At 42.3% G+C, this 18,309-nt stretch overlaps 1 protein-coding gene across 1 annotated transcript in view; it reads right to left on the bottom strand.

Annotated features, from left to right (window-relative positions):
• Positions 1-18,309, bottom strand: part of sardh (sarcosine dehydrogenase) — a 78,377-nt gene that overhangs the window by 4,261 nt on the left and 55,807 nt on the right. The window contains exons 16-21 of the mRNA XM_033647525.2: positions 17,843-17,956; positions 15,808-15,955; positions 12,786-12,879; positions 7,263-7,425; positions 6,912-7,080; positions 4,394-4,529 (exon numbers count right to left, since the gene is read on the bottom strand). Of these exons, the coding sequence (XP_033503416.1) occupies positions 4,394-4,529; positions 6,912-7,080; positions 7,263-7,425; positions 12,786-12,879; positions 15,808-15,955; positions 17,843-17,956 (824 nt within the window). The remainder of the gene's footprint in view (positions 1-4,393; positions 4,530-6,911; positions 7,081-7,262; positions 7,426-12,785; positions 12,880-15,807; positions 15,956-17,842; positions 17,957-18,309) is intronic.

The following is an 18,309-nucleotide window of genomic DNA, read 5'->3' as shown; positions in this document are numbered from 1 at the left end:
CTGATAACGAAAAGGAAGGGAGAGATCAGAGCATGAACAGCCAGGAGGGAGGGGAGGGGGAATTTACATTTTGGGAGATGAGGAGACGATGGAGATTAAAACAGAGGGTGAAAATGAGATGACCAATTAATCCACACTCTTTGTGAAAATAATGTTCCCAGCTGGCGGAGCGCTCCAGAACGGACAATTTCACGGCGTTCCTATCTGACAGAGGAGAGCGGCGCAGGAGTTATAAAACGCTGAAAGCAATCCATTCACTCATGAGTCAATGTCAGCTCCCTCGTAACCCAGAGAGCTAATTTTCACTGACTGACTCCCCCTTTCTCTCCCTGCAGCTCTCCCACTGATCTGTCACTCTTGCCCTCTTTCATTCACGCACAAACGCAGAAATCTCTCTCATCGCCACTTAGTTTTTACTACTTTCATGTTGAGGGAAGTATAGGGAACAATATTGTGATCAAAGGCTCCATCGTACCAACGACCTTACTCAGGGACAAAGCTGCCTTTATTCCATCTTAAAATACCTGCAGCCGTGTGACTTTACAGCAGAGGTACACCAGGAATGACGCCGATGCCCTTGTCTCGGTTTAAATGGACAAGTGTACTGCTGCATTCAAATGGGGTTGTGTTTACATCCCACATGTACGCGCCCCCTCTTGTTGTATACATGACCTCAGAGGTGGAATTTATCTGAAAGCTCCCAGTTACCAGTTGTGACGCATTTGCTGACGTTTTCAGAACGACAAATACTTTCACATAAAAGTGTCTGTCATTCCTCTTCCTGTAAAACATTACGGTAGTTTTGATGACTCATCTTGAACGTCATGATATAAAACTGCACTTGATCGTTAACTTGTGTGTGGTTACAGCTTGCACAGCAAGATTGTAAGAAGAGGTGTGTGTTTGATTATCGGGTTACAAGGGCTGCCCCCTGATAGTCGATCAGTCAACCAGAAAGTTCATTAGTCGGCAAGATTTCATTGGTCGCTTTGTCACAGGAAACTAAAATAAAAGTGAAACTCTATTAGGAGCTGTGGCTTGTCAAAATTAATTGAAACCTTAATTTGAAAGGACAGACACTCACACTACAAACCAATCACAGCTGACAGATATCTTTCCCTTCCTCCGTAAATATCAGTCTGTGATAAATTTGGAAAAGATGAATAGTTTAGTGCGGGGCTACCCAGAGCTTTACATCTGTCCCATGGACGATAGGCCTACACACTTACAAACAGCACATGGAAGAAGACCAACTCTGCACTCAGCTTGTTAAGGTTGTTTAGCAACTTTAGAAGCAACCTGTTGCCGCGCTTTTGAAAGCTGACACAAAAAAGGCACAAGAGTAGCAGCCAGCGCCTGACCTCGCATTTTCCAGGCGGTTAAAGACACGGCGTGTGTATAGCCCTTAATTTCCATGGCTGGTACCTGCGGTTATTCCACAGGCTAGTTAATAACATGTCGGGCAGGAAATCCAAAGTGTGGGATCATTTTGAGAAGGTGAAGGATGAACCCAAGGTGATATGTAAACTCATCTTAATTGGTCGACTACAAACATGATGTATCATCTGAAACATGGAAGTAGCTACATGGACAATCATTCCTGCTTTGCCGACAGCACCATTAACAGGCGGCTCGCTCAGTGTGTGACGTGCACTTGTAGATAAAATATAAGCCTCCAATGAACGAGCTATCCAATAAAATATTAGGAACCTATTTAAATCTCTCTTTCACTTATACCCTGCCCACATTTCCCACTTCACTCGGACATTGCACATAACAGAAGTTAAAGATGCTTTAACCGCTGTTTCGAATCTGCTCAATTTACCATCTCGCCCATTGTCATTTGATGGTGTGGTACACTCAAGCTTAATGGTATAACCACTTTTTTTCAGGGAACACTGAGTTCATTCACCCGTCAAACCACTGATGCATGTACAGTACTCGGTCTGACAGCCAATGAAATTGGGGGATCCATTTAATGGTGTGCCCATTTCCTTAGTTATCACTATACCACAGAGCAGTGAAACGCTGAACTGAAAAGGAAACATAAGAAGAAAAGAACAGAAAGAAACGGAGAGCGATCAAGCATACAGAGGAGCGCCGACACTTTCAGGAGAGAAGACACTTCTCTCTGTCAGACACACACAGACTCACACACACACACACACACTTCGGTAGAAGTCAGTGATGTGATTGTAGGGGATGTGCTCTGTAATACTAAGTGACAGGAGACCAGATCCCTCAGACCTGTGTGTGTGTGTGTGTGTGTGTGTGTGTGTGCACATGTCCGCATTTGAGTAAGTGCATTTCCGAACTGAAGTCAAGGGTCAATCCACTTTGTTCTGTTTTGCTGGTCACGACTCGTGGAGATATATTAAACAAATGAGCACACGCAAACACAAACACGAGGGCACACACACTATCACACACACACACACACTAAATGGACACACAGTGCGTGTGTCTACTGAGCGCACACTCACAGATACAGATCTCAATACTCTGACAAATCACAGAAGGACTGCTCTATTTTTTTCTGGATTAAAAAATGCACTCTGCCTTTGAACAAACTGCTCCAACCAATAAGTTTTTCTGTCTCTCTCGCTGCTTCCCTCCTTCTGTTTGATGCTCCATCTGTTATTCTGTGTGCGTCTGTATTATTGTCAAGAGAGAAACACACACACACACACACACACACACACACACAAAACTGTACGCTGGCCAATAAAACTTATTATTCAGTCGAAGTGGGACCTGACCGACAGCCTGAGGCTACGATTGATAATACCTTAAGAAATACATAAATAAAGAGAGACTGATGCACCTACCGGCTCACATCCTTATATGCAACTACACAAATAAAGTACTTTGGTTTCATTCTGAGCATTTGGAAGATGAGATATGGTGGGCTGATGTAAAATAATATGAAAGTCGTCTATATGTAGTGGACTCACATGGGCAGATGCACAAATTACAAAAATAATATAAAAAATGTATTAAATATAAATTAATTAGAAAAAGATATTTCAAGATATTTTCTTAGTGCCAACACAGCAATCAGTCTGTGGGGTAATCTCACCATTCTGGCAAAACATTTTCTTAATTTAAAGGACCTCTATATGACATTCAGGGCCTATATATGATTCAGAGGTCTTTACATTTATATTAATTTTAATTAAATTAATTAATTTAATTTTACAATCTTTTTGAAAACACAAACTTAAGGTACTGACACAGTTACATTTTACTGAAAATGTATTGATTGCACTGTGACAAATAATTTGACTGAATTGAGATTGTACACAGCTCTCAACGTGGAAGATGCTGAGCCTGTGGCTGGAATCTCTACTGGAAAAGAGAAGCTCAGATTACAACACACACAGGGCAGTGTTTGGCTCATTACTCTAAAAATGTAATAAATTATTCATTAATTATTAGTCTTTTCAAAAGTAATAGTAATAGTATTACTTTGCTTATTACTCCCTGCCAACAGTAATTCATTACACTATTAATTTATTACTTTTCCGTTACACCCCATAAAATAGGTAGTTACATATCTCCCCAAAATTCAGATGTGTGCTTCTGAATGTCAGGGTAATTGCCAGTAAGTGTAGCTAAGGCTAAATAGCGTTCAAATGATATTTTTATTTTCTATTTTTTTCCCGGGGGTCTTCAGTTGCCTGCGACTGGTATTTTCCCCACGGCTCTGCCTCAAAGACAGAGTCGCTCGTGGAGCAACATTTCATCCACAACATATCCAGCCACAAGCTTTATTACTTATTTGTATCCTGCAGCTGCTCACGATTAAAATCCAGTTTTGGTTGTTTGGGGACGTGTTTTGCGCAGTGGAACGAGTTTTAGTGCGACTGCCTGCAGCAACTGTGTTCTTGTCATTTGTCCTTTTTCTTCCCGACAAAATCAAAGTAATGGGAATATTTCCAGCTGCCAAACTAGCTTGCTGCTTTGTGACGTGCCCGTGCAGCGTGACAATTTCAAAAATGAGTTCGCTGATGTGATGGTTGTATTTCAAGTCAGTAGTGACATGATAGCACAAGTAAAGTTGTAATGAGTACTACTTGTGACTGGAAAACGTAATATTATTACTGTAAAGCGTTACTAGTAACACATTACAGACACAGACACACACACAGATGTAGCATGACTTCATTCTCCGCGCAGGACGCCATTACTCCACTGTATCTTTACACAGTAAAAAGTAGTTTGCTACGATATTAAAGCTCCAAATGTTGCGTAGAGCTCCTTCAAGAAAAATCAGGCAGAATGAGACAATATGACAACAGCCAGAAAAACAAAACTGATTTATAACAGAGGTTATTGATAGGGATACAGTTTGAGGATATATGTGTAAGTGTTTTGTGTTTAAGGCCTTTACCACTCCTCCATCAGGGTTGCGGATGTATCCATATGCGATGGTTTTGTCGATAAAGAACCCATAGTCAGAACGCCGTATATGACCAACAGGCGTGCCGTTACGGAAAATGGCCTCCAGACCGAACATCGGTACTTTCCTGGTTGAGAGAGAGAAAGAAAGAGAAAAACAGAGAAGTTTAACTACACTCTAACAAACACCACACATGCCCTGTGTCTTTCACACACTCACAAAATCAACTCATTTAATTCAAGTTGGACTTTTCTTCTTTAAACCCAGAGCAGATTTAATGAAATCTGTTCGTGTGCACAGAAACATGTATAGAAGTCTGTTGGCTGTAAGCTCATTAGACCAACACACTCCAACACAGCAGACTGACTCCCTCTTGCACACATCAGATCCACTTGTATATACAGACACAAGCACAACTACACACGTTCACACTAATCACGACTGTCAGGACCAAACAGAATATGCCCACTTTGATAACATATCTACCCTTAAAGAAAGCAGTGTTCTCATGGTCACTAATTGTTGTTGTTGTTGTTGTTGTGTGCTTGCACCTCCAGCATGTCAACTCATCAGGATCAGAGAAAAACATTTTTTTAGTTTGACCATCGTGCAGTTTCGTGTGTGTAGTTTGATAGGCTTTCCTCGACTCATTAGGGAACGCAATCCTCTATCTGTAGATTAAACATTAATAATAACCAAAGCTCGACTTGGTGTAACTGCATCTTAGAATCGTAACTAAGTGAAATATTGTGAATGTTTTATATTTTTGGGGCAAAAATCTAATAGGAGGAGACAGAAATGTTTTCAAAGTTTCAGTTTGGTCCTGGATACTAAAAGAAATCTGGCATGGCTCATGTCTGAAATGGAAATAAGAAAGTAGGAATGAGGAAATTCAATAATAACCATATATATCAAACTGCTTCTTCACAGTGTATCTGTGGCTCAGGCACCACCGCCTCATGTCATAACGATCTTGACATGGCACTACAGTACATTTGTTTTAGAAGCGACTGAAAGAAAGACACAATTAATTTTGAACACACTTTAATCAGGGTACTGGGGAAAATACATTTTACTGAGCTCTGAGAATTAGAATATTTTTTAAATTTGTGCCTGGTGTTAAAACTCTACGTAGTTTGGCCTCTCCTGCACTGTGTGATTTTGTTTCTAATTCAATTAGATAACTTAAATTAGATCTTGAGAACATCCTCTATATGAGACTGTACTGTACCATTTTGCCGCACTGCATTTGGACAATCAGCTTTTTCTGTAAAAGCCACAAATCAGTGGAACACCCTGCCTGACGATGTGAGGAGCTGCAGCGCCATCAGCACTTTGAAAACCAACTTAAAACACTGCTCAGCTCTGTACTCACTGACCCTGAATTCTTACTTATTGTCTCCATAACTTGCTTTTGTTTTTGACAAGCAGACACTTGTGATGTGCTTTTGTGTGAGGCTTTGTGTTGTGTGTTCATAACTTTGTATTGTGCATTTACTCTGTGCTGTTTGCTATTGTGCTGTTTCTCTGTTTTGACCTTCCAATGAACTACAGAAGCAAATTAGCTTAAAGCTACATTCTGGTGCGGTGCATTAAATGGTGACATTTAAGTTTTAAATCCTATATAATGTGTGTCTATGTGTATATATATTGAACAGCTGTCTGCAGGATGCCTAGCCATGAGGTAATGCATCTTTTTGTGGCTATGTAAGATCAACTATAATATGATGACAGTGAGACACAGGAAACTTGGTTTGATGTCAATATATGAATTCATTTTCCTGTCTAAAACAATGTCTCACAATGTATTTCATAAATAAAACCTACACATTACATACCTTCCTAGGAGGAAAAGGGCTGATTCAGGATCAGTTTTGAACACTTTCAAATCCCACAATCTCTTCATCTGTTGCTGTCTGACCAAGGTTGACTCTTTTTTTTCCCCTGTGCTTTGTCACTGTCCATTTAAGCTTTTAAAATTCTTTCCTTTTTGTTGCTGAAGCTCCAACCACTAAATGTCACGACAAAATAAAATTCTCTAAAGAAAAATCTTCTCTCCTTCTTTTTAACGGACTAATGTACAACTCACTTTGACACTTTGCCTGCTTGCGGTCTGTGTGCCGTAAAATTTTTCATCTGATTTTGCAGGGGGTCGGACCCAGGGACAGGTATTACGAATAACTATAATTCTATATATGGTCTTGTTTGCTAATGTAGATCACACAGAAGCATTGATATGAAATTTAGACTGTTTCATAACTGGTTTAGCTGCTTTAAGTATTCTGTTCTCTGAGTAAGACCATTCTCTTAATTATTTTAGGTTATAGTTAGGAATTTTTTTGTGTAAGAAGTGTAGGTGGCTCCACTCCAGGAAGCTCTATTTAAAAAAAAAAAAAAAAAAAAAAGTGTCTTCTAAAATCACCTCAATGTCTACTACAATTTTCTGTTGTTGTGAGCACATTTTCATTCATTTCTTTCTGCCTAGCATATAATCTCAGGCTGTACTGACTCGTCAATGGTGAAGCAGACGATGCGCCTCTTCAGCCCCTCCTCCTTCTGCTTCTCCAGCCTATCACGGCCCTGGAACGGGATCGAGCTCTTCAGTTTGCAGGTGAAGCCTAGCCCCGACTCCAAGGGGGTGTCATCTGGGCGAAGGTCAGCGTGCCAGTGTCTGTACCCTGATAAACATAGACAGATATTAGCTTTGAGAAGCTGTTTTCTGTTTATTTTGATTACCAGGTAGTTCAAAGTAGTTTTTGTGGTAACTTATGTATTGGCTAAATTTCAGTACATCTATACCTGAGCTGGCATTGCACGCTGGGATTAGTTATCGACATTATGACCTTTTACTAAAAGTTACCTTTCTCTATGCTGAGTGAGTCAATAGCTCTGTATCCTGAGTTGATGATGCCGTGCTTTTTCCCAGCAGCCATGACAGCATGGTAGACTGGAAGGCAAGCGTCTTTGGGAATGTGCAACTCCCAGCCGAGCTCTCCGACAAACGACAGACGCATCGCTCGCACCTGGATGAGAGAGAGGGGGAGGCTTAGAGAGATGGAGAGAGGCATGTAGAGGACCAAGCTGCTGTGCCTCTGCTTGTGTTCTGTCACACACACAAGCACAAACACACACACACACTTCACCTTTAAGGGCCACATCTACTTGTCTTGCATTTTAATACAAACAGCAGCTTCTGTGTGCTGCTGCTGAAGAGAGGAAACTAAAAGGCAAGGGAACAACAGAAAAGAATAAGAATAGAGGAGATGCAAGGATAAGATAAGGCACACAAAGAGGGAAACAGGGCAACTGTAATTTCCTTTGAGAAGTGAATGTCCAAAGTGCTCTAAGTCCTTAAAGAGATTGATGGGGGTTAAGGGGTGGGAATGACAGCGGAGCGGCAGAGAAAACAGAAGAGAAACAGTGCAGGAAAGAAGGTAGAGACAAGGCCTGAGAGGCAGAAAGAGGTGAAGCGTACAAGATGACCAACAGGAAAATTGAGGTGTACGGAAGGTATTTGTCAACCTGGTTGTTATTCTCATAATTTTGTCCATTATGAATATTGGGCAAGATAACATTTTTTGGAAAATGCAGTGAGAACAGTGTTGAATGGAGCACAGCTTTCCAAAAAAACTCAATTTCATAGATATCATCTTTAAAATTGTGTCTTTGTAAACACAGAAATCCCTGGAGCTGCTGTAGTGACCTGCTCTGCTGCTGTGGAACAATCACCCACAACTAGAATCTGTCTTTCATTCAGTGAAAACTGCACTGTGTGTATCTTGTCATTTCGTTTTTGCTATTTGGAAACAGACAAAAACTACCTGCGTTTCTCTCCTATGTCTCTAGGATGCACACATCCTGACGAAACATAAAGCTACAGCCTCAAAGGCTTGAATCGAAGGCGTCACTCCAATGTAAAGAAACCGGTGTGCACATCAATATGGCAGGCAAGTCAGGCAGCAGAGTGACAAGAAGTGGGTCCACGACGCTGTGCAGTTTGCAGCAGCTACAGGGACTACTTATGTTTTTAATTAGAACAAATATAAGAAGGACTTCACTGCAGGGAAGGTGGTCTTTCATTAAATTGGTCCATGTATGCAGTGGAAAGATGCAAATACTTCAGATACAGAAAACAGAGGAAAGAGGCTGTGGCATTTGCTTTTGCTCAAGAGATAAAAAACCTACAACTACCAGGATGCACTGCGCCATACCGGACCAATAAATGCTCCCGACGATGGGTGACATAATGCAAGTTGCCCCTCTGAAATCAATATGTTGGTTAGTATGGTATTACAGTTTAACAGTATGCTAAAATATGTATCTGTGAAGAACTCCCTCCATCTCCTCTGACCGTGGCTGTCTCACGGCACTCTCCCATTCATGGTGCTCCCTATACTGACTGACCCGATGAGTGAGTCCACTTTTATTGTCTTGTTTGCCCTTGGGAACGAGGAGGCTTATAATTTTCTTTGAATCTAGTTTTACTGTTGTGTGTGGCAGTGGCACGCTGCCAGGTTTGTATGCCATGTCACCATTTCTTAATTTCCTGCATTTGTTTGTGAGGCAGGACACTCACTATGTGTTATGATTTGTTACTATTCGTGTTGCTAAGAGTAGAAAAACATTAGCAGTCATCAGAAATTGATCTGCTTTTTTCTTTGTCCAGTGAATTAATATTCACAAATATTAATTAAAGCAATTGTTGCCTATTAATGGATTTTTAGCACCTTGTTTCCGCCCTTTAAATACTACATTGTGACTGCTGTTTAATGTCATTCATTTGTGCCACTAAGGCTACATTCATGGTGCCTTTTACTTTCATCCTATATGTCAGTCAAATCAATCATTGATCATCAATACCTGTTACACCTGTTATCTGTGGACAACAATCATTTGCCTGTGCTGTTACCTCCTGCCTATATTCATTTTCAAAACAAATTTTGAACTTTAAAGCCTGGACTCTGCCTGTGTTTGTCTGAAAGTGAAGCCAGTGAGTGGGATTCAAGTTACCTAATCAAAGCAAATTGTGTTCAGTTTCTAAAAACATATTAGGTGAGAAACAGGTAATACAGTGACAGAATCTTGGTTTATATTCTTCAGATTCAGATTTTACTATACAGGAAACAGTATGGTGCCTACTTTGTGTTCACAAACTTGCGTATTACAGCCAAACAGTACACTATATGTTTCTGAAAACATTTTGGACAGGAAGTAGACAATACACTAACAGTATCTTGGTTTATAGTTGATCAGTTCGGCCTATTTTAACTGTTTAATCTGAGTTTAAGCGAGCCAGACAGAGGGGGCGCCTCTTTCTCTCGATCTGCTTCTATACTCTTTTTGTCTGTGCTGGCGACAGGCATACAAACGTAAGGGAAGTACCATCTGTAGTTTTTAGCAACAGTCTTGTGGCCAGCGAAAATCCACTGAATGACGCAAATGAGCAGGAAGATGTGGGCACTGGAAAGATGGAGGGAAGTTAATTTCCACAGACAACCCACATTTTATGATACAGAGCTGGTTGAATTTTCTAGTATCTGTCAGGCCTTTATAGTCACACACTAGATATACTATGAGAATAACACCCATGTTGACAAATACAAGAAATGGTTAAGATGCAAAATTATATACGTGAAGGAAGCGGGAAAGCTAAAGGGAAAAAAAAAGAGAAGGAAAAGAAGCAAGTGGGAAATTGTGGAAGGGAGCGAAAAAAGAGGAGAGAAAACTCTCTCCAACAGTTTCCCCAGTGGATGCTGTGACAGCCAGGCCATCTGGCCGGCCAGGGATCACCCTGGGCCCCATATGTACGCCACGAAACTCTCAGGAGGACAGTACATGTAGGCCCACGCTTGTTCACAACACACACTCCTCCAAATACCACAAGCGACAAACTTAAACACACAGGAATACGTGCATGCCTCATGCACGCTGTCACTCAAACTTTTACCAGCCAAACATCAAACACAGACACACGGAGAGCAGACACAAGTACAAAAATGCATATAAACATGAATCCATGTGACCGAACACGCATGCCAGGACACTCGCTTCGACTGGCGAGGTGGGAAGAGAGAGAGAGAGCGAGCGAGTCTAATGAGCTATGAGGGGAGCAGAGGGCAGAGAGAGAGCTCTGTTCTCGCAGCAGTGCAGCCATTAAAATGTCACCCAGACGAGGCCAGCAACCAGCTGGAACACAGCACAAGCAACGCGCACACACACATGCACAAACACTTCTGCAGAGCTGTGAGAAGATGCTGACTGCAATCACCGGAGCGTTGCATAATTCATGCAAGAGCAACTAAGACAGAGCAAGAGCGTGTGGACATATGTGTCGCCGCATGAGCCGGTACAACATGCTCTTTTTGAGCCAAGGCCAGGAACAGTGTGGAGGTCAAACCGAGAGGCCGAGGCTCCATTACCTCATATTGTTTAAAAACTGAATAAAAAATACAGCGAAAATACATGATTTCCCCCAGTGCTGGTAAACAACAGCATGTTGAGTTTGTTTTGAGATGTTAGATCTCAGGGACAGAAGGAGAAAGCAATAGAAGTCGGACAGAGGTAAAGAAAAACAAATAGGTGCGGACAGACTTGATATTGAAGTCACAAGGACGCCTTGTTGAGACATTCCATCTGTCTCACACACACACACACACACACACACACACACACACACACACACGGAGTCTACAATTGCTGTTGACTAAACCTTTGAAACAGTAAACCAGTGTCACTCAGCAGTGTCATTTTCATATAAGTATTATTTAATTTACTCATTTTTTATTTAACTAGCACTGACAAGCTTATTTTGAAGCTGAAAAATGTACCACATCCAATTACTGTAGAAATGAGTTGAGGCACTGGGTGTGTGGGTGTGTGTGTGTGCAGTAGTCGGTGTTACTGATATTACACGGTGTTACACGGTGTTTGGGCATACAGGGATTATATAACCTTGCTTTTTTATCAATACTTAGTCGGACATCGGATGCCACAGCAGCAGCGGCAGAGTCGGAGCCATGGATGTAAAGAGAACTAGACACAGCATTGAAGTTGGCCCCCATTCAATTCTGTGAAAGTTGCTCAGTGGCGCATGAAGTCAAAAAAGCTTGATTTCTGCGGCATGAAATTACCTTCAACTTCCACACTGTGGGCCTCATAAAGCAAGCATACTAGGGACTTACAGCAGTCGAGCCCAGCAGAGCAGCTAACTTGAATGGGGATAAACATGATTTAATAGTGCCTTCTTTCCAGACTTTAGAAATGTTTTTGGACTGAATGGATAAAACTCTGATACTGAAACAAGTCATTTTGCAGGGGTTGTGACTTTCAAAAAATGGATCAACTAATTTACAGATGTCAATAGGAAAAAGTGGGGCCAGATGGCATCATGGACCGACACTAGGGGTGAGCAATATGGCCCTAAAATAATATCACAATATTTACTTTTACACTTTTGTACAATAGTACTTTTGCAATAACAATATTCTTGACAATATGACAAATTAGTTACAAAAAATATATATACATATGGGGCCCCTGAATGAGTTCCCTCTGCAGGGAAGGTAACTCGTAAGTCGCTAAAACAGTTCACAAAGTCGGGGGCTGTTCATAAAACATTCAGGACGCCACAGTTCATTCCACACTACTGAAGCTGCTCGTCTGTTTGGAACCACTTTCAGCCGTGCTTGTTGTTGCCATGGGTAACAGTATGACGTCAATATGTCAACAAGTCTAAATATCGTGAGTATCCCATTATAAATATTCATATTAAAAATTATATCGGTATTATTGTGAATAAGATAAACAAGATATGGCCCACCTAAATTCCACATTTGACCACTATGTCCTGAGAGCTTGGTCGCAGCATAGAGTAGCAGGAGTCAGATTTCATTTAGGAGAGGAGGAGAAAAAACCATCAAGACAATGGCAGAGGATGTGGTGTTAAAAGCAAACGACAAAAGTGCCCATCTGGCAATATTTCAGATTTAGATTTAGATTAGATTAGAGAATATTTTAGATTTATTTCAGAGGTGTGCGGCCTGTCTCCTGCAGCTCTCTGTGGATGCTCCTTCTTGTTCCATTATTCTCTGCAGTATTTCAAATTGATCCGCTGTCAACAAAACTAGCAGTAGTGCTAATGTGACTGACAAACACATTTACTGTGACAGTTTAATAAGAAAAGTCAATTTGTGTTTCGCCAATTAAATACTTTTAATGTGAAGCTGCAGCCGTTGGAAATGTTCAGTTTAAATTAGCAGTGACTCAACACAGCACTCGACAGGTACTGGGTATTATTGATAAATATCTTTTCTTGGAAAATGTCTGGTGTAATTGGTAACACTAGTGCCTGTGTGTGTGTGTGTGTGTGTGTGTGTGTTCTTACCTGATGCCCGACTGCATTAACAACTTTGTGGGAAGAGAAGGGGAAAGCTTCGTTGCTCAGGTCTGTGTCCAACACCTCCTGAAGCACCTCTCGACTGCACATGAGAGAAAACACAATGTTCAATGGTCAGTGCATTTTACTGTACATTTGCACCTGTGCAGCTGGTGTCATTAAAGATACTTAATCAATACATTTGTTGATGCTTAAATGATCCTATTTATTTATCTAAATATGTCAAGAAAACATTACTATAAAAACACAGGAGTGTGTTGCCGAAGAAATGTACCACCTCTTCTTCTCCCACAAACACACACACACTAAGAATCAATATTACATAAAGATGAGTCAACAGAAAAAAGGACTAAGTTTAGCTTACTTTGCTACTTGTGTGTTTGTGAGTGGGCAGGTAGAGGCCTTTTCTGGGAGATATTTTTGCAACAGTGTGGCAGGAAGCCAGGGTTGATGATATTTGGGAAAGGGGGTTCAGGTTACGTTTGTGTGTGCTCTTCATGTTTGTGCATCTGTGTGGGTGTTCCTTTTTTCTCTAGAAAGCAATCGATGTGGTCATAGTTGGATGCAGGAATGTGTGTATGCGACTGTGGCTATAAGTGAATAGAACATTTCCTTGCGTATACTGTATGCATGAATGTGTTTGTGTGATGCACAGGCTGATATTTTCTCCAGGCTGTCCTCCCTTTGGCAACGCTTTGTTCACTGAACTCTCAAGACCGAGAGCAAGGCCAATTAGCTATATATAATCAGTGAATGGCTCCGTGTGTGTGTGTGTGTGTGTGTGTGTGTGTGTGTGTGTGTGTGTGGCGAGGGAGTCTTGCAACCACCAATTTGTTTCTCTGTCTTACCACTTAACTGTGGCTCTCAGCTGTGAATCAGAGGATGCATGCATACACACACAAACACACAGAGCTCTCTCGCAGGATATCACGTAATTTCATATATTATAAATAAGGTTTGTAATTACAAAGCAAACGATCAAGCGCCAGTTTCACCCTTCGGAGTGCGCTGCCAAGCTGCGTGAGCGAAAAAGCTGCACATCTAGAGACTCCCTCCTCTCCGGGGAGTTGGAATCAGACATCTCCGCAGCTCCGTAAACGCTGTAATTTTCCGTCTCCTCAAACTTTAAAGAGATCAATTTGCTTCGTAAGAAAACAAACATCGGAGGGTCTATATTCTGCGATTTCTCATATGTGCCGAAAACAATAAGGTGGAGTACAGCTGTGCAGAGAGAGAGGAGATACAGATGCTAATCTTGTTTATATTACTGACATGCATGCATGGAAACATCGACTGATGCAAATACAAACACTCACAAGCTGAGTACGCTTTGGATGCTCAAGAAAACTTAATGAGCTCCAATCAACATCCTTTAATGCATATGTGTGTGTGTGTGTGTGTGTGTGTGTGTGTGTGTATCTATAATAAACACACACACACACATATGTATTTGGCTACTGCTGCTAGTGACGCACTGATTTCTGGTTTGATGTAAGCAATCAAAGCATGAGCGGTAGAAAATTTGAAAAGGGGAAGAGGACACAGAATAGGCGAGCAAAGACAGGGGAGGAGGAGGAGGATTGAGGAAGATCTACAGACACATGAGGACTGAGAGAAAAGAAACTTGGGAGAACAGAAGACGAGAAAAAGCCTCAAGGAGAAGAAATCGACACAGCCCACACAGAGAACAGAGTGGCCTAACCCTGCTGCTGGTGAGAGGGAAGAACAAAGACGTGGGGCGGTGGGGTGGGGAGGAGAGGAGGTGAGAGGGGATAGAAAAGATAGATGAGGAGTTCAGGGAATGAGATCAGGGAGAGGTAAAAAGGTGGCACCGCTCGCTCTGCGAGTGAAAAAAGGAGAACGGCAGGAGGCAAGAAGAACACAACAAGAATGGACTACATCTCATGTCTGAATGTGCAGTACAATTTGCACCTGTGCACACATTTTCTCATCCTGAGATGAAGAAATCCATGGATGGTGGTTCCAACAGATGTGTGTTACACTGGAGTACTTGGACAGGTTCGGTTAAGGTTTCAGTCACTGTAATTTTCTGTCTGCTATGAGGTTTTATTCGTCCTGACAACATGTAAACTTAATCTTTTTGTTAATAGTTACCACAAAATCGACTGAAATCTGAGCCCAAACAATCACTGCAGCACCGATCTGCCACAACAGCTTTGGTGTCTGGTCTATTTTCTATATCATTTTAGCAGTAGCAGTAGCATTTGACAATTTCTACCATCAGGCTTCCATCTCACCATCTGTGTCGCCAATTTTCCGTCTCCAAAATGTTCGTAAGCATGGGTCAAAGTGTCTCCCATCAAATCTGTTTTTATGGATCACAATTGTTGCGTGGGAAGTGGCGTACGCCTCTTTCAGGCCTTGTTTTGTGTATATGCAATGTTTATAAATGAGATCCCAGGACACACACAGACACAAAAGCTGGAAAGCTGTACTGGAACATATATTATATGAGTCCAGACATAACAGCTCATGCCCATGGACCTCTAACCCAAGGTGTAAACTGTTGTTGAGACACAGAGCACAACAGTTCTTAGTAATCTTTATCATTATCACTCACACAGGTGAAAAATAGATTTTAATTTACTTTGCAGGGTTCAGAGCATCACGAGACAGCCAATGGCGACTTTAAAGTGCAGCATTAGTCTCTAACCTCCCCGCTTCCGTCTCTTGTGTTCAATCAACCTCCGTCCCTGCACTCTCTCACCTCTCATGCCTATGGCCAAGTCCTGAAAATAGGCACTTAACCTGCTCTCCTCTTATCGATCCAACAGCTTGTCTTTTCAGTTTCCCCACCTCTTGTGTCCAGGTTGTGAATCATAACCCATCTTTAGACCAATCAGTCACCTTTCTCTTTTTTCCCTCCTCTCCACTGCTTCTTGCCCTTGCTCACTCCTTTTGTCCTTTTCCTCACCTGGATTTATAAATCATGGTATTGTCTCTGTTCATTCATAGCCCTCCCCTTTTCCTCCTCCTTTTCTTTTCCCACCTCTTGGGTCCCTGGATGCTGATCATCCCCATGTCCTCAGAGTGGTCTGTCAGCTGGCAGTGGAAGCCTTGGTCCTGAAGAACTGTTCTAATGTGGTTCCAGTTGTGTTCTGCTACACCGCCTCCAATGGCCAGGTAGTATGCATCACCTGGAGCAAAGGCGGGACCGGAAAGAAAGAAATAATGATTAAGCGGAGTATGGTAAATGGTAAATGGACCTGCGTTTGTATAGCGCCTTTGTAGTCATCTAACCGTTCAAAGCGCTTTTTACACTACGAGTCACATTGACCTATTCACACACACATTCATACGCTGGTGGCCGAGGCTACCATACATGGTGCCACCTGCTACTCAGTTTTTAACACACTCACACACAGATGGAACAGCCATTGGGAGCAGTTTGGGGTTCAGTATCTTGCTCAAGGATACTTCGGGGATCCAACCCCTGATCTTTAGATTGGTGGACGACCCGCTCTACCTCTGAGCCACAGCTGGCACTCGGCTTGTGGTGTTCAAAGCATCAAAAAATACATTTGAAAAGCTCAACAGCAATGTCTCAGGGGCCATAGTTCTCTGCCGCAGACCAGTAGTTTGTCCCCTTCAGGTTGGGACAGAGTTACTGCCTGAAGCAAGGGAGTTGAACTGTCTCAGGGTCTTGTTCACGAGTGAGGGTAAAATGGAGAGTGAGATGGATCGGTGGCTTGGTGCGACTTCTGCAGTGATGCGGGCGCTGTGCTGGACCCTCATGGTGAAGAGGGAGCTGAGCCAGAAGGCAAAGCTTTTGATTTACTGGTCCATCTACGTCCAAGCACTCACCTATGGTCATGAGCTCTGGGTAGTGAACAAAAGAATGAGACCACGGATACAAGTGGCCGAAATGAGTTTCCTCCGTGGAGTGGCTGGGCTCAGACAAGGTAAGGAGCTCGGACATCTGGAGGGAGCTCAGAGTAGAGCTGCTGCTTCTTTGCGTCGAAAGAGGTCAGTTGAGGTGGTTCGGGCATCTGATCAGGATGCCTCCTGGGCACCTCCTGTTGGAGGTGTTTTGGGCATGTCCCACTGGCCCCGGGGTAGACCCAGAACACGCTGGAGGGATTACATATATAGCAACACGTTCCGGCTCCTCCTGGAGGACCCCAAGGTGTTCCCAGGCGGAGCTGGAACGTATTGCTGAGGGAAGGGACATGGGTGCTTTGCTTGGCCTGCTGCCCCCGTGACCCAGCACCGGATAAGCAGATGAAAATGGATGGATGGATAGAAATCACCTTTCTGGTTATTCAAGATAATCTAAAGGGTTTGTTGTGAACAGTTTCATGTAGGAACTATTTCACTGCGCAGAAGAAAGCGTGCATTAATTTCTTTATTAATCGCATCTTCTTTGGCCAAGCTGTAACATTAGCTAGCTCAGTGGTGCCAGATGAGCTAGCAGTAAATGCACATCTCCTTCTGCTTAATGATATGGCTGTTGGGTGTAGTTCAGTCGATAGAAAAAAGTTCCTACATGAAACTGCTCACAACAAGGTCTGTGGATTATCTTGAGTAACCGGGTCAGGATTTCTAGAAAGAGACATTGTTGTTGAGTTTTTACAAACATATTTTTTGGCACCATGAGCACCACAAGCCGAGTGCCATCTAGTTCCATTATACTGGAGTGAAGGCAGACATCTCTACGGCTAATATCTCCAACACTCTGCAACTCACACCAAAACAATCTAGACTGGTAAACAGCACTACAGGTAAGAGGGAAAATATGTATTTTTGGGCAGAAGAATATAATGATAGAAACAGCAGATATACAGTATTGATAGATACTGAGAGACAGAACAATAAATAGAACAAAGCAAAAGAACAATGAATCCAAAAAAAGACACAACACAATGACAGATTTATCCAGCAACAGATAAAACACAACAGTTAAAGTGACAAAACACAACAGTGATGGAATAAGAGAGAGAAGCGTGGAATAAAAGCGAGGGCAATGGATATAACAGCGCGGCAGATAAATATAGAAAACAACACAAACACACTCGGTTTCTCACCATTGGACTGTGGTGCCAGGGGCAGGTTGGCAGCACCAGGCTCCAGTCTGCTCACTGTCAGGTCAGCCTCTGCCCCTCCTCTCTTATTCAGCATGCAGGTATACACAGTGGAGCCTGAAACACACACACAAACAATTAATTCCCGTGGCAGACTTTGTAGGCCAATTTAACGTGTGCAGTCTCTTGGAACCATGCCGACGGAAATCTCAAAATAAAAAACGAACCCGAATTCGAGGTCAGTCTTCTGTTTGTAACTGCGTCTTTGTGAGTAATCCAGTTGTAAGCTTTTGTGTGGCTGTGTAAGTGCTTTCCTGCCCCTTTGTGTGTGAATAAGAATAGATTGATTTTTTAATCAACTCAAGTGTACTTATAGTTCTTTAACAACTTGCTAATAATTACATATGTGTGCCTCAAGGGACACACGTGCCCTGATGACATGAACTTTGTCTTTTTGTTAAATAGTTCCC

This window comes from Epinephelus lanceolatus, chromosome 19 (genome assembly GCF_041903045.1).
Source record: "Epinephelus lanceolatus isolate andai-2023 chromosome 19, ASM4190304v1, whole genome shotgun sequence".
Taxonomy (NCBI): Eukaryota; Metazoa; Chordata; class Actinopteri; order Perciformes; family Serranidae; genus Epinephelus; species Epinephelus lanceolatus.
Note: the sequence above shows the minus strand (reverse complement) of the source record. Positions and strands in the feature narration are given on the sequence as shown.